The sequence below is a fragment of the Pangasianodon hypophthalmus genome, chromosome 6 (assembly GCF_027358585.1).
Source record: "Pangasianodon hypophthalmus isolate fPanHyp1 chromosome 6, fPanHyp1.pri, whole genome shotgun sequence".
Classification (NCBI taxonomy): domain Eukaryota; kingdom Metazoa; phylum Chordata; class Actinopteri; order Siluriformes; family Pangasiidae; genus Pangasianodon; species Pangasianodon hypophthalmus.
In genome coordinates this window covers 21510976-21525302 of record NC_069715.1, presented here as the reverse complement: position 1 = coordinate 21525302, position 14327 = coordinate 21510976, and the positions used below count along the sequence as shown (strand labels likewise).

The window sequence follows — 14327 nt, the reverse complement described above, 5'->3', positions numbered from 1 at the left end:
GTTGCTTGTTCTGTGGCTTTAATCACAAATGGCATGCTATTGGCCAGGAAAAGTCTACCAAGACCCCTGTTATGTTAAACTGCTTGCAGGGAGAATAGTGAGAATATATGGTGAATAGGAAGACATTTCAGATTTAGCTTGAAAATGAGTTGAAGAGGGCAGAAATTTATGAGGCTCATGTGTCACATCAATGCCTGCACAAAAAAGGATAAGCAAACTACCCTTCCCATGATTCCCAGACAGCCAACGAACTACAAAGCTCATCACACGATCCCTCCCAAGCAACCTATCCCTGTTCACGTTCACCTGAATACTAATTACACATAGCTGCTTGCTATCCCTACAACTCATTCAAATAATCCAGACTCGCAAACAATCACTGCCAAGCAGTTTCTGTGACATTACTATGTCTTTGGTTCATAGTAATGAAGAAAAACATGTTACCTGTTTTTTTTTTGTTTGTTTGATTTACATTTACCCCTGACAATTGCCTGTTGTTGGTTTTTTAGTATCACTTTGGATTTGTTTTGATGGACTTTCTTTAATAAAGCCGTTAATCCGCACCTACATCCTCCCTGCTGTTCTTCTGTTCATGACACTGTGGGTAGTCTAACAGAAGTACAGACTAATATTAGTGACATTTGTGTATTTCTTAACGTGTTACTTGTGTAAAATAAAGTAGTTGAGTCTAATACACAGTTCTATTATGATCAGCTTACAAAGTAGCTTTAGTAGGGGAGCGCTAATGCAGTTGTAACACTGCACAGTTGTAACGTGCTTATTTTGTCTAAACGTGTACACGCAGATGTGACTTTATTACATGCAATACAAGTACATCACAAGTACAAACCAAAAACAAACAAAAAAAGCAGGATTCATCCTGTTGTACTGGAGATATTTGTGAAAAACTCATTTTCTGTCATATAGGTAAAAAAACTGTTTTTTTCCCTAATATTATTTTTTCTTGTGTTCACAAAGTGAAATCTGTGCTGTTGTCTAGATTTATCTCTAAATTAACTGTTAGAATCGTTTGCAGAGTTCATGCATGCTGCTGTGTGCGAGATTGTGAGAAACCCGGGGTGTGATGAGCGGTAAGTGTAACACCTCTTTTATTATTTACATTTATTACACAGAATCTTGCTTCAGAGTGTCTCGGACTGTTAAGACTAGCGAAAGGTGGCAGCACTGAAACAGAAAAAATGTACACAAATTTTAATCTGTGTAAAAATGAATTCCAGTCGATGCAGAGCACATTCAGTTAAACTATATACCATACCTTGATCATGGTTACTATGATATAACAAAAAAAATTAAATGGAAAAAAATGAAAACAACCAGAAAAAAAGGTTTTGTCTTTATGAGCCCTTCAACATCAATCTACAATATTACAATACATGTTTAAATTAGTGATTGTTCTGCTTCTCCACATGTGCTTCATGCATGTGCCAGCATATTTTGTAAATACTCCACGCTTCCCTCAAAAGCATATCACATGGAGAAGTGAATGCATGATGGGGTAACACTGATTTTTCTGATGTACATATAAGCATCGTAATCAGCATTATTTCCATATTTAATAAAGTGTATATACATATACATTGTAACTATGCTTTATTCACGAGCTGGTACCTTGTAGTTACACTGTATAATACAATCCAGAATATAAACTCTCTCACTCTCTCTCATCCACAATCTCTTTATCTCTTTAACTCTGATCACACTCATTTTCTACCAGCGCATCAGAAGCATTTCTGCTATTGCAACACATCATCAACAAATATTCAGTAACTTCATTTCATGAAAATAAGACCAAGCTAATAAATAATTTTTCCAACTCATCTTCATCAAGGGTGCCAATACTTGGGTGCATTTGGTGAACATGTCTAAGAAGAATGTCTGAATGTCTGAATGAACTGATGCGAGAGCTCCATCTTATGGGAAGTGTTTGTAGCACACTTTTTGTGTTATGAGAACGACACTGTGCTGCACAGTGCACACTTGGTTCTTAAAGGGAATGAGAGGAACCAACTGAATTCGATATTCCAGCAACTCATGTAACCATACCACTCAATAATTTTATTTTTATTACATTTTTTTTACAACTGTGCTGCTCTATGCAATGTTACTACCTGCACCTTTCACGATGCCCATAAAAATAATAATAAAAAAAAGATGTCTATGAAAATATAAGAAAATAAGATCTCATGCCTTGTTTTTGCATGTGTGCTATGATTATGAAAATACCGTTCTTTTCTAACATGACTGTCTTGCTTTAGAAATTAATTTAAATCACAGTGTTTATGTAAGCCAGTTTACACCCTATGCACAATTTAAAACTGATTTACACCCTAACAACAAGCAAGTAGTGAATTCTACTGTATTAACTGTAATAACTTCTAATAATTAATAGCATTTTTTAATTTTTCATATATTATTTATATTTATATATAAAAATATTTTTGAACATATTGCCACACAAACTGCCTAATGGTTTTGAAACACACAAAGTAACTGCAGTGAGCTGTATCTTGTGTATGTGATCTGTATGATGTATTTGCTGCTAATTCATTGAGAATTTTTATTAAAGAGAGGTTCTTGAATATTGATATTTTAGTAGTACTGAATTAGCATTCATGTGATATGTGTGTGTGTGTTACAGTACCATATGTCTGTTTTTAATCTACATAGAGGTCAGAATGTCACATCTTAATCACTACTGAGGCTTTGTGGCCATGGCAAATAAAGCCCTTGGTATCAGTGCATACACACACACCCACACCCACACACACCCACACATTTGTATTACTATCCTTGTAATTACTTCCATTGACATAATACCTAATGCAGTGGTTTAATGATGTGCTACACCTAAATCAAACACTAACCCTAACCTCTGTAACCAAAAGGAAACCTTTTTTTTTTTTTTTTTTTTTTTTTTTTTTTTTTTTTAAATAAAACCTACAGTTTTTCTTATGGAGACTGGTCAAATGTCCCCACAAGATCAAAACTCTCAGATATTCCTACCCTTTGTGTTCCTCACCAAAATATAAAGACATGGCCACACTCACACACATTACATACACTGACACTAATCTTCTTAATCCTCTTGAATGATGATAGTCAGGTTGATCCAGAGAATGAGAGGATGACACACACACACACACACACACACAAGAGAGAGAGAGAGCGAGAGAGAGAGAGAGAGAGAGAATATGTACACATTCTGTATTATATCTTTAACACAGAGCAGGCAGGACTCTTGGACTTTAAAGATTAAACTAACAGAGCACCTATAGATTCATACTCTGTGTGTGTGTGTGTGTGTGTGTGGTGAGAGCCACAGAGAAGTTGTGGCTACAGTATGTCTAATGAGATTATTCAGTCTTGATCTCCACTGATGTCAGAATGTCCCCATAATGATGTAATGTGTCAGTTTTATTCTTTTGGGCACACGTTGCTGGTCCACATGAGATTTTCTACACTATTAAAATTTTTTAAACAAAATAAACCAACAACCAAAAACTGAAAGAGTCATAATATTTGCTTTTAGTTACTGAGGTTAAAGTTTGGGTTAGATATAGACGTAGCTATGGTTATATGCATGTTAGTTGAAATGTCCCAGAAAGATTTATTCGTTTATTATAGAATTATATGCGTGTGTGTGTGTGTGTGTCTCACCTGTGCTGTAGTCTATGCTGCTCCTCTCCCAGGCGGCTGAGTGAGGGCGAGCGGCTGCGTGGTGGGGCTCTGGTACTCACTGTGCCGTTAGGGCTGGTGTGTATGTGTAGCTGTGTGGTTGTTTGTTGGGGATGTAGTTGGAGGTGGTTTTCACTATTGGAGCGCAGCAGCACACGTGGAGGCACCAAATGATGAGGAGCACGACGTCTCCTGGAGTATGAGGGAGCCTCAACGAAAGGCACTGAAAGAGAGAAGAAGAGACAGATTATTATTATTATTATTATTATTATTTCGCTGTGAATCCACAGTGTATTATTATTATGGGAGTTCACCATTTCATAATTATATACAGTCATAGTGGAGAATTTTCAGCATACACAATGCAATACAGTAGGTTAGTATGCAAATGATGTAGCCTACTTAATACAGAATGTCTGATGTTAATAGAAAGCATTATTTCAAACACATGCTCTGATTTTTAAAGAAAAAAAAAACATTTTAATTGAACTAAGTACTGTCACAGTGCATCCCTGGTTTACTTCCTGATTTTCAGCAGTTTCTGCTTCCTGTTTTCCTTAGCGTCTGCCCTGTACACTCCCTGTTCACTGTCAGTGCTGTTGAGAAGTAGTGGGGTTAAAAGTATGCAGTTATTAGTTTCATCATATTTTTTATCATTTCTGTGTGTTTTAATTCGAGCTGCTTGTAAGTACTGTAGGTGAACAATTTTATGAACCAAGCAGCAAGAGGTAGATTAAGAATCAGGAGCAATAGCACACATTTTTTGTAAATTGCATATTTGTAAATGTATAATGAAGTATGAGAGCAAATCAGTGTTTCAATTATTGTTTGTTATTAGCAGAAGGTGTGATATTAATCATGAATGTAGCTGTCATGTAGTTCTGCTGTGTAGCCAAGTTTTGTGGCTGTAAACTCACTGGATAGAGCACAAAGAGAATTCCAAGCAGACAGGTGAGAGACAAAGTGAATGGCTGAGAGAAAACCCATCCCCCTATTATCCTACACAGGACTGCGGTGTAACCTGGAGCCTATCCCAGGGGACGCAGTGCACAAGGTGGGGAACACTCTGGACAGATTGCCAACCCATCACAGGGCACAATCACACACACTCCAGACAATTTGGAAATGCCAATCAGCCTACAGCACATGTCTTTAGACTGGGGGAGGAAACTAGAGTACCACGAGGAAACCCCCAAAGCACAGGGAGAACGTGCAAACTCCACACCCAGGACAGAGGCCAGATTCAAACCCCCAACCACAGAGGTGCAAGGCAACAGTGCTATCCACCAAACCACTGTGCCATCAGCTAGCCTCCATTAGTCAGTTCTTTTCTAATAGGACTAATTTTTAAACTAACATTAGCAGTTAGAATAATGGAATTGAAATGCAGGCTTGCTAAATTGGGCCCACAGTCTCACTGCTAAGACTGCTGAGGGGTTTGAGAAGACAAATGTGGCTAATGCTACCTATCAAGTGCTTCCTCAAGTCAGGGGTCTACCTCTAACTAAAGCACATGGGACACTTTGAAGACAATGATTTACACATCCTGGAAAGGACTCTGTCTCAGTCAAACTGGATCATAACCATCTCTGAACAGATTGGAAGGTCTACAAAGGCAGAGCTGCAGTATGTTTTTGAGTATTTATCTAACATGCATAGTACAGACATTTCACTGATACACAGTATAAGTAAAATTAGACGGTGTATTCTGATTAATGTACTCATTCTGGAACCACTAATCCTGGTGGTGAATCCTATGCCTATCCCGGGAACACTTGGAATGCACCTTGGATGGGACACCCGTCCATCACAGGGCACCATGAATACACACATTCACACACTCATTCACATCTAGGGCAGTTTAGCGTAGCCAAGCTCCCTGTTGGCGTGTTTTTGGGAGGTGGAGGAAACTGGAGAACCCAGATGAAACAATGTCATCATGGAAAAAGTGTGAAACTCCACACAGACAGTAATCCAAACTCAGGATTGAACTAGGGAGCCTAGAGCTATTAGGCAGCAAGACTACTGCTACACTACCATTGCTTCAAGTACTGCTAATAAATGGTATTAATGTGAAGCTTTAACCAAAACTCATTGAATAAAATGCGGTCCAGTGAGACAGGGACATCTGAAGGATGTGGTTAGTAAGGCAGCTGCTTCCCGAAAGCAGTGCAGCTGTAATAATATTATTGGATTATTATAGCTGTACTTATAGTTCACAATTTATAGATATATCAACATAAATTTAGGTTTTATAGCTAGATCTGGCATTCTAATAGACTGTTTAATCAGCCTGTGAGATTGTAAGTTTCTGACCCTCATTTTTGTTTGTCTCCTCTAACAGGCTTTCAGAGATGCAGTGGTGAAGAAGAAGCAAGAAAATGTTAATCATTCTATGATTGTTGTGTTTAAAAATTCTCTGGAGATGTGCCAGTGTGACCAAACACTGTATGTAGCAGCTGGCGAAACTGTGTTCCAGCACACTTGGCAACATCCGCCGGTAAAATCACAACGAGTCTATCAAGATGGGGTTCGGATAATGAACTGTCTGCTTTTTGTCACATATACTAGCTGAGGACAAACAGGAGACATTTGTCAATGACATATGTTACATCAGATATGTCAAAATCACAAGGATACCTGGAAGTGCTGAGGTTTTGAGAAATTGAGGTTGGGAGAAAAGATGCTCTAAAGGGATCTAAAAAAAAATTATTTTAAAAATCTGACATGAACAACTCATCATTCTGACCTTCAGGTTCTCTCAATGTCAGCACACTAAAAATAGCCTTCCCTCTTTTCCTGTCTGATCAGGTGTGAAGAGTTTCAGATTTAGAAGTCAAAATGAGGACGTTGTGCCGAACTGCAGTCTTCCAAGAAAAAATTTATGCAATTTTTATTTCATTATTTTTACTAATATTTGTATAGCATGCTCTTAGTGACTGAGAGCAGTAGGGATGATAACATCGAGATAATGTTGAGGAGTGTACTGAGTACACCAGTATCAGGTGCTAGACTTTAAGATACCACAAAAATCTCTTTATTAACATTAATCAACATCTTCTGATCAATCAGAGTCAAAAATTCAGTCCACAAATTTGATCGGTCAAGCGGCATTTCAAGCGTTCCTATATTTCAGGGACGTTTGACTGTGTGTATCGCTTTGCTTGTCTGTGTTCGCCATGTAAAATTTCACTTCCTAGTTCAAAACCTTCACTACAGTAGAGTTAGTGACATCATCAGTGGACATGGCAAAAGATACTTTTCAGGAATATAATTTTTGGCTTAAAATATGAAAGCTTGTCAGATGAAGATGAAAAGGAAGCCAATTTCACCGAAAGCACCTTTAACAGGAATGTACAAATCAGTGTGAGCTAGCTAGCCAGCTATGAGTTATAAAGTGAGTGTAGCTTCATCGGGATCTATTTCCACTAGCAGAAAAATAAACAGAACATTTGGCCATATTGTGTCGCACGTGTCACTTACTTGAAATCACACGAGCAAGAGCGCAGTTATACTGAATATCAGCATGGCTGTGATTATCTACGGCACCTGTGGCGAATCACAGCCGCGCCGATATTCAGTATAACTGCCTCTTGCTTGTGTGATATTGATTAATTAGAAGAATGCAATAGCTTTAGGGCACGTTCAGCTTCTTTGCCTATGCCCACATTTTTTGGATTAACAGCCACATCCAGTCTGATCATCTGCAATGGAGTGATGTGCTCAGAATTTCTGCCTTGATCAACCTTCCCATTATGTACATCCACACACAGTACAAAGTTATTTATTGTTATCTTCACAGGAATGGTCAAATCTTTGCTCATAAATGCTTTCATCCATCTGATATTTTGTTTAAAAGGTATTAAAAGTCCAAGAAAAAGAACAGTTTTGCAGTAATGAGATGGTCCTCTGTGCCTCTGTAAGGTCATAAGAGAAAGTTCCTGGACTTGTTACTGTCTGCAATGAAAATAGCACCCATACACACGACTATCCTTTTAGCCCTCATCACTACTGCAGATACGAGAGTTGATTCAGTATAGTGGAGAAGACAAGATTCAAAAACCGGTTTGAGAGAACTGCATGACTTCAGACATACCCTGTTGAGAGTCACACCAGCAGGGTTGCCAAGGTCGGAGTATTTTACACCAAATCGAGATAGTTTTGAAACAAGGCTGAGGGAAGTTGGTTAAGGTGCAAAGACTTTAAAAAGAAATAAAATTTGTCTCCCAGGTCTTTTTGCAGCTTTTGAGATGTAGTTGGGGTGGAAATTTTGCTGAGACTGGACAACCCTGCACAAGCTTGGCCAGAGACTTTATGTTTAATTACTCATGTTTAAGTTTTTTACATTCTAATGCACAGCTTTTGTTTTGATATATGCTGCCAAGAGTCTGAATGGATCATGCAAACACTCCCTTAACAGTATCATTAATTTTCAATTACTGTATAATTGTTGAATATTTTAATGTTTATAATGGAAACCTATGGCATACAGTGCCTCCAGAAAGTATTCACCCCAATGATTATTTCTATTTTTGCTGTATTGCAACATCATATTTAAGCATATCATATCATAAAAATAAAATTAAATACAGTATGTCCTCAGAATTATTTGAAAAAAAAAAAAAAAACGAAAAACTGCTGAAGTGATAAATATTCACCCCAGTGTCAATTGCCCTTCTGCTGCAATTACAGATTTAAGTTGTTTCAGATGTGTCTCTATAAGCGTTGCACATGTTGATTCTGCTGAAAGCAACCATAGAGCATGATGCTACCACCACCGTGCTTGATTATAGGAATGGTGTTACCTGGGTGCTGGACTGTATTTGGTTTGCACCAAACATTATGTTTCATCTTTAGACCAAATGGTTCAACTTTAGTCCCAACAGACCACAAAATCTTTTCCCAAAAGCTCTTAGATCCACCTTGTTACAATGGATTTCAAAATGCTCCGAAGAAGGTTTAAACTTTTGCCAGTGTTTTAATAACCTTTCCATCTCGAAGCTTCATGAGCAGTTCCTTGGTCTTCATGATCTGCTGATCCGATCTGCCATTTTAGCTGTGAGACTTCCCAAAGTCAGAGATATCATACAACTAGACACAGGTCCATTTAAAATTAACACAGGTGTACCCTGTTTAACGTATTTAGTATGAACTCTCAAAAATTAAAGACTAGTCCTAATTTAGATCGCTAAAAGAAGTTTTTAGATTTAATTTTATTTTGTAGAGCAGATTTTGCACTACAGCAAAAAAGAGAAATGATCACTGGGTGATAAATAATAGCATTGACTTTGAATTTTGTGTATCATTAAACCCCTAATAGATGGTTAATGGTTTAAGGGAGCAGTGTACACTTTACAAGCTGTGTTCATTTAACACAGTTAATCCCCACACACTCTGATTCACACTTGCTTATAACGTTTTCATTACAGAACGAGTGGACATTTGCCCCTGAACTCTTTGCCTTCATCATTATCTTCATTAATCACCCAAACTCTGATAAGGTTCTCATTAGCCGTGAATGACAAATTACTGACCTATGCGTTTGAGTTTATTTCCCATCAGACAGTGGGAATTAAAGTGATCTTTCAGTCAGAAATTTAATATTCTGAAGTATGACTCTTTAGCTCTGTACTAGAGCTCTGAGTCTAAAATAGCTAACAAGTAAGTGGAGCTGGAAAGTTTGATGGTGGAACTGTTTTATAAAAGTTATTTCAACAAATAGGGACAACTGTTTATCTGTACACTGATGCAATGATCTAATAAGCCAATCATGTGGCAGCAGTGCAATGCATAAAGTCATGCAGATACAGATCAAGAGCATCAGTTAATGTTCATGTCAAACATAAGAATGGGAAAAAATGTGATCTTTGAGTATGATGTGGTTGTTGGTGGCTGGTTTGAGGATTTCAAAAATTGCTGATCTCCTGGGATTTTCATGTACAACAGTCTCTACACTGTAAAAAAAATTACTGCAGATTGTACAGTAATTTAGTACTGGAAAATCACTGTAAAACATATTTACATTAAAGCAGCATCTTACATTGTATACAGTAACACATAACCTAGTACATTTGCTCCATGCAGGATACAAGTGAGCTGAAGGGTCATGCTCTAGGACCCAACCTTGGTAACTTAGCAACACTGGGATTTGAACATATGACCTTCTGAGCTGTAATACTGTAACTGATTCAACCACTTCTAACGCTGAATTCACTTCACCAAAAGATTACATTAAATCAGTGCAAGTTAGTGTGCCTTGTGGGGGCTCAGTGGTTAAGGCTGTGCATTACAAGTCAGAAATTTGTGTGTTCAAATCATGGCATTGCTTAGTTGTATCCTGTACCAGCCAAAAGAGCAAAGGTACTGTATTATGTGTCATTTTATACCATGTAAGATATTACAGTACATTACTTATACTTTATTTTATAGTTGTTTACTGTAAATTTTATTGCAAAATCTACAGTCAATTATTTACAGTGTAGAGTTTATGGTGCAATTAACAACAACAACAACAACAACAACAAATCCAGTGAGCAGCAGTTCTGCAGGTGGAAATGCCTGGCTGATGAGAAAAGTCATAAGAAAATGGTCAGCCAGACTGGGTTCAGCTGACAGGAAGGTCATGGTAACTCAAATATGCACTCTTTACAACCGTGGTGAGCAGACAGCCAAGAACAGGAATCTGAGGCCACAGTGGCCACAGGCAGGGAACTGGACAGGTGAAGGTCAGGGGACTTCAATGCAAAACTAAAGAAACAATTTCAGACAGTGTACTTGTCTAGGCTGAATGGCTACATTTGGGGTAAAGAGGAATTGTGTAAATATGATCCTTTATATCCAAATGATATCTGATATCTGTAAATGGTTACAATTAATACTGCAATCAAATGAAAATTAATCCTAAGATTTGGTCTGTGCGCAGTAACTGATTTACAATATGTGACATATTACACAAATCCCATTATTCTTCCATGTAAGTCAAAACAGTGTGTTCTTACTGACTGCAAGCAGATGATACATTACAAAGAGTAGCATACTAACTGAATAAGCATGAGTGTTTGTCATTACAAGACATTAAAAGCAGATAACAGAGGTGGCAATAGGATAAAGGCTAAAAGCCAATGAGAATAAGCAAAGAGAGAGAGTGTTGCACTGTAGGTCACAAGAACTGAGAACACAAAACTGATCAACTGACTGAAGTTGTAATGTTATTAAAAGTGTTAAAGCATTCTCTTACCTTCACTCTTTAAGGCACAGAGAAAAGATTTCATTTTTACTCCACTAGTATTCACTTATATCGATACAGTCTCCAAAAAATAGTCCGAATAAGATGTTCCCTCACTTACGAAAAGAAAAATAAAGTAGCAGTACAAAGTGTGAGAAGTGTGAGAGACAGTGATACAGCACAGATCATGATTTGTCTAGAGCTGGCAATAAACTGGAAAAGATTCACCCTGGACCCTCCACCCTGCTCCCACCACTCCCTCCCTCCCCCCCCCTCTCTCTCTCTCTCTCTCTCTCTCTTTCTCTCAATGACTCTGACCATCCCTTCTCAATCTGACTCTTTCAGCATACGTGCATTACTGTGTCTCACCTTTCTTTCATTCTTTCCTTTCCTTATTAATCTCACACTCCTCTCTTTTAATCTTTTTCTCTCGTATCTCTCTCCAATTGAATCATTTAATTACACTTTAATTATTTATAATGTTTTATAGGCATTACTGTCTTTATACACAACAATATGCAATAATCATATAAAGCAGTGCTGAGGGTAACTGTGTGATCAAAGCAGAGGCTATTTGCACCCAGGCGAGAATAGAAATGTACACCATCTGCACACAATCAGATTGCCAATCCCATTCTTTATCACACCAGTCTGGGACTGGTTTACACTATAGTTTACTAAGTATACACTATAGTTTACCTTAAGCTAACTAGCTTAAGTCTAGTTAGCTTGCTAGTGACTGAGGCTACTGTTTTAGACAATACAATAGCCTTATAGTAGCTAGCATGATATTGAACATTGCTAATCATGTATGCAATATAATAACCTGATGTTATCTAGCTCATTTTTAATTACATAATATGTAGACTAATATTAGCTGCCTTGTTAGCAAACCTGGCTAAAATTATATAGCTGCAGAGGTAACATTAAAAACGTACTACTTAGCAGTCAACGTTAGCATAAAGGCATGTTTAAGGAGCTGGTCAGCTTAAGTACTGCTGCTAAATACTGACATAATGAGATAATTTCAGTTTCATACAGGAATTTGTCACACAGCTAAACTTGTGGGTTAAATGTGGCTCAGAGTTAAATAATAGATTGTTCAATAATAAAGATCAGCTGAAATGATCAGGTTAGTCTTTGATAAATGATGAAATAAAATCAGCTCTCGGTACTGCACTCAGATTTATGCATCATCTCAAATCTCATCTCAGCAAAACCTCACTGCATCTGTTTTTTTCATATGTACAATTATTTTTATTTGCACTGTGTAATGATTCATGCAGAACAGTTTAGATGACCCATGCGAACATCTACTAAAAAAAAAAAAAAAAAAAAAACAACCTCCACAGTTAGAGTAGTATAGGGAACATTTCTTTCTTGCCTGAATTATTCTTTTAATGTTTACTAATAGTCTGGCTCATTCAAAAAGGCATACAGTAACACACAGGAATTCCTAAAACACAGTGTAGATTGCCATTATATATTAATTTGCTTTTTTTTAATTAATAAAAATATACCTCAGTCAGTTAGATGCGTAATGAGTGATAATTTACTTCAGTGGATTAAAAACTGCTATGGGATTTTAAGAAATAACATGTCACAGAAATTGTAGTAATCCTTGAACGCACCTTTTTCTGTGCAGCAAGAGGAACCCATGCTGATTGCTGTACAATCCCATCTCAATTAAGATCCATAGATCAAACAAGGAAATAGGGTAATAAATAGGAAAGAAGGGAGCAAAGGGGATGAAGGGGGGGTAAATGGACAGTTCTGATGCATCTGGCGTTCCTGAGATACGATTTTGTCTCCATGATGCTGCCTGATCAGAATTTAAACCTCTTAAACTGCAGCTTGTCTCATTCCGCCTTCTGGACAGCTGTGAAGCTCGGATTAACTGTGCCTTGTTTCTTTCTTTTTCTTTCTTTCTTTCTTTCTTTCTTCTATCTATCTATCTATCTATCTATCTATTGAACTTGGAATAAATAATAAAAATGGATCCTCTTTCTTTCTTTCTTTCTTTCTCTCTCTCTCTCTCTCTCTCTCTCCTCTCTCTCTTTCTTCTTTCAGTTAGTGTCACCTGGTGGATTTCAGAGGCTCTAAAATAAAAGAGAACTGTAATCCAATAATAACACACACACACAAACACACACACACACACTTGCCTCCTTTCACCCTTATATCGGTGTATAGTACCTTTCAGAATTATTGGCACCCTTCATAAAAAATGAACATGTATCTAAAGATTAACATTAATTGATATTTTGAGCCCAAGCATACGTTATTATATACATTATATTGATATTATATTGTTTTATGTATACATCTTACTTTTTTTTTTTTTTTAAAGAAGTGCACTTTGCACTGCAACACACTGGTTTCAAACTTCTCAACAGCCTTACAGTTAATATTTTGTGAGGTCTGCCTTGGAGAGAATAACAGCACTGAGTCTCTTCCTGTACTCTCGTCCTGGGACACTTGTTGAAGGATCTTGGTTCACCCTTTCATACAGAACAATTATGCTCCTTTATATTCTTTCAGTTGTGCATTTGGACCTCACTTTGGACTCTTCAGTTCACCACAGGTTTTCTGCCATTTCCTTGTGACTGATTATTGATTCCAAGCCTATGTCTTTCTTTTTCATTTCTAGCCTGTCACAGTGTTGGTCTTTTTTGTGACTTTAATTATTGTTTTAATAAATTCCCCAGACCAGTGTCTCTGTTTTGTTACATATACAATCTCTTCTTGTTACATATACAATACCATAAATTTTTTATTTATTAATGTACTTACTGTATATAATAGTGCACGACCAATGTTTCTGCACATGTTGAATTTCACTGATCACAAAAACTTGACTCACAATGTCTTGAAGCCTTAATTAATTAAATCATTACACACTCTGTGTAAGGGAGTGTATTAATGCATTGCTGAAGTCTGAGACCTCATCACAAAAAAAGCAATATTCTTAAGTATACATCACTGAGATCAATCATTTTAAAATTATATTCAAATACAGTAACTATAAGGTCTTTCACAATTTGAAAGTGTGTATGTGTGTGACTCTCACCTACGTCACTCTCTCTGTGGTTCTTGATCAGCTCAGCAAGCTCAAAATTTCCTGCGATGATGGCCACCTGACACACAGGGGTCATTCAGGTTCATGAATTCAGAAAAAAAGCATGAGGGAAATTCAAGCAGAAACAGATGACTTCATTTGGTAAATTCCACACTGTGTACACATGCCATTGAACACATTATTCATTCAGTATATTTTCAGTTTGGGCTGGGTTTGAATGTGTGTGTGTGTGTGTGGTGCATCTCTGAACCTTTATCTTCACTAAATGTTGATGCCTTGAAGCTGACAAACTTCTCTAGGTATGATGTATTGACCATCAGTCCTATT

The 14327-nt window shown here is 37.2% G+C and overlaps 1 protein-coding gene across 1 annotated transcript in view; it reads right to left on the bottom strand.

Annotated features, from left to right (window-relative positions):
* LOC113526575 (SH3 and multiple ankyrin repeat domains protein 2) overlaps positions 1-14327 on the bottom strand; it is an 88210-nt gene that overhangs the window by 57186 nt on the left and 16697 nt on the right. The window contains exons 9-10 of the mRNA XM_026913756.3: positions 13992-14058; positions 3679-3919 (exon numbers count right to left, since the gene is read on the bottom strand). Of these exons, the coding sequence (XP_026769557.2) occupies positions 3679-3919; positions 13992-14058 (308 nt within the window). The remainder of the gene's footprint in view (positions 1-3678; positions 3920-13991; positions 14059-14327) is intronic.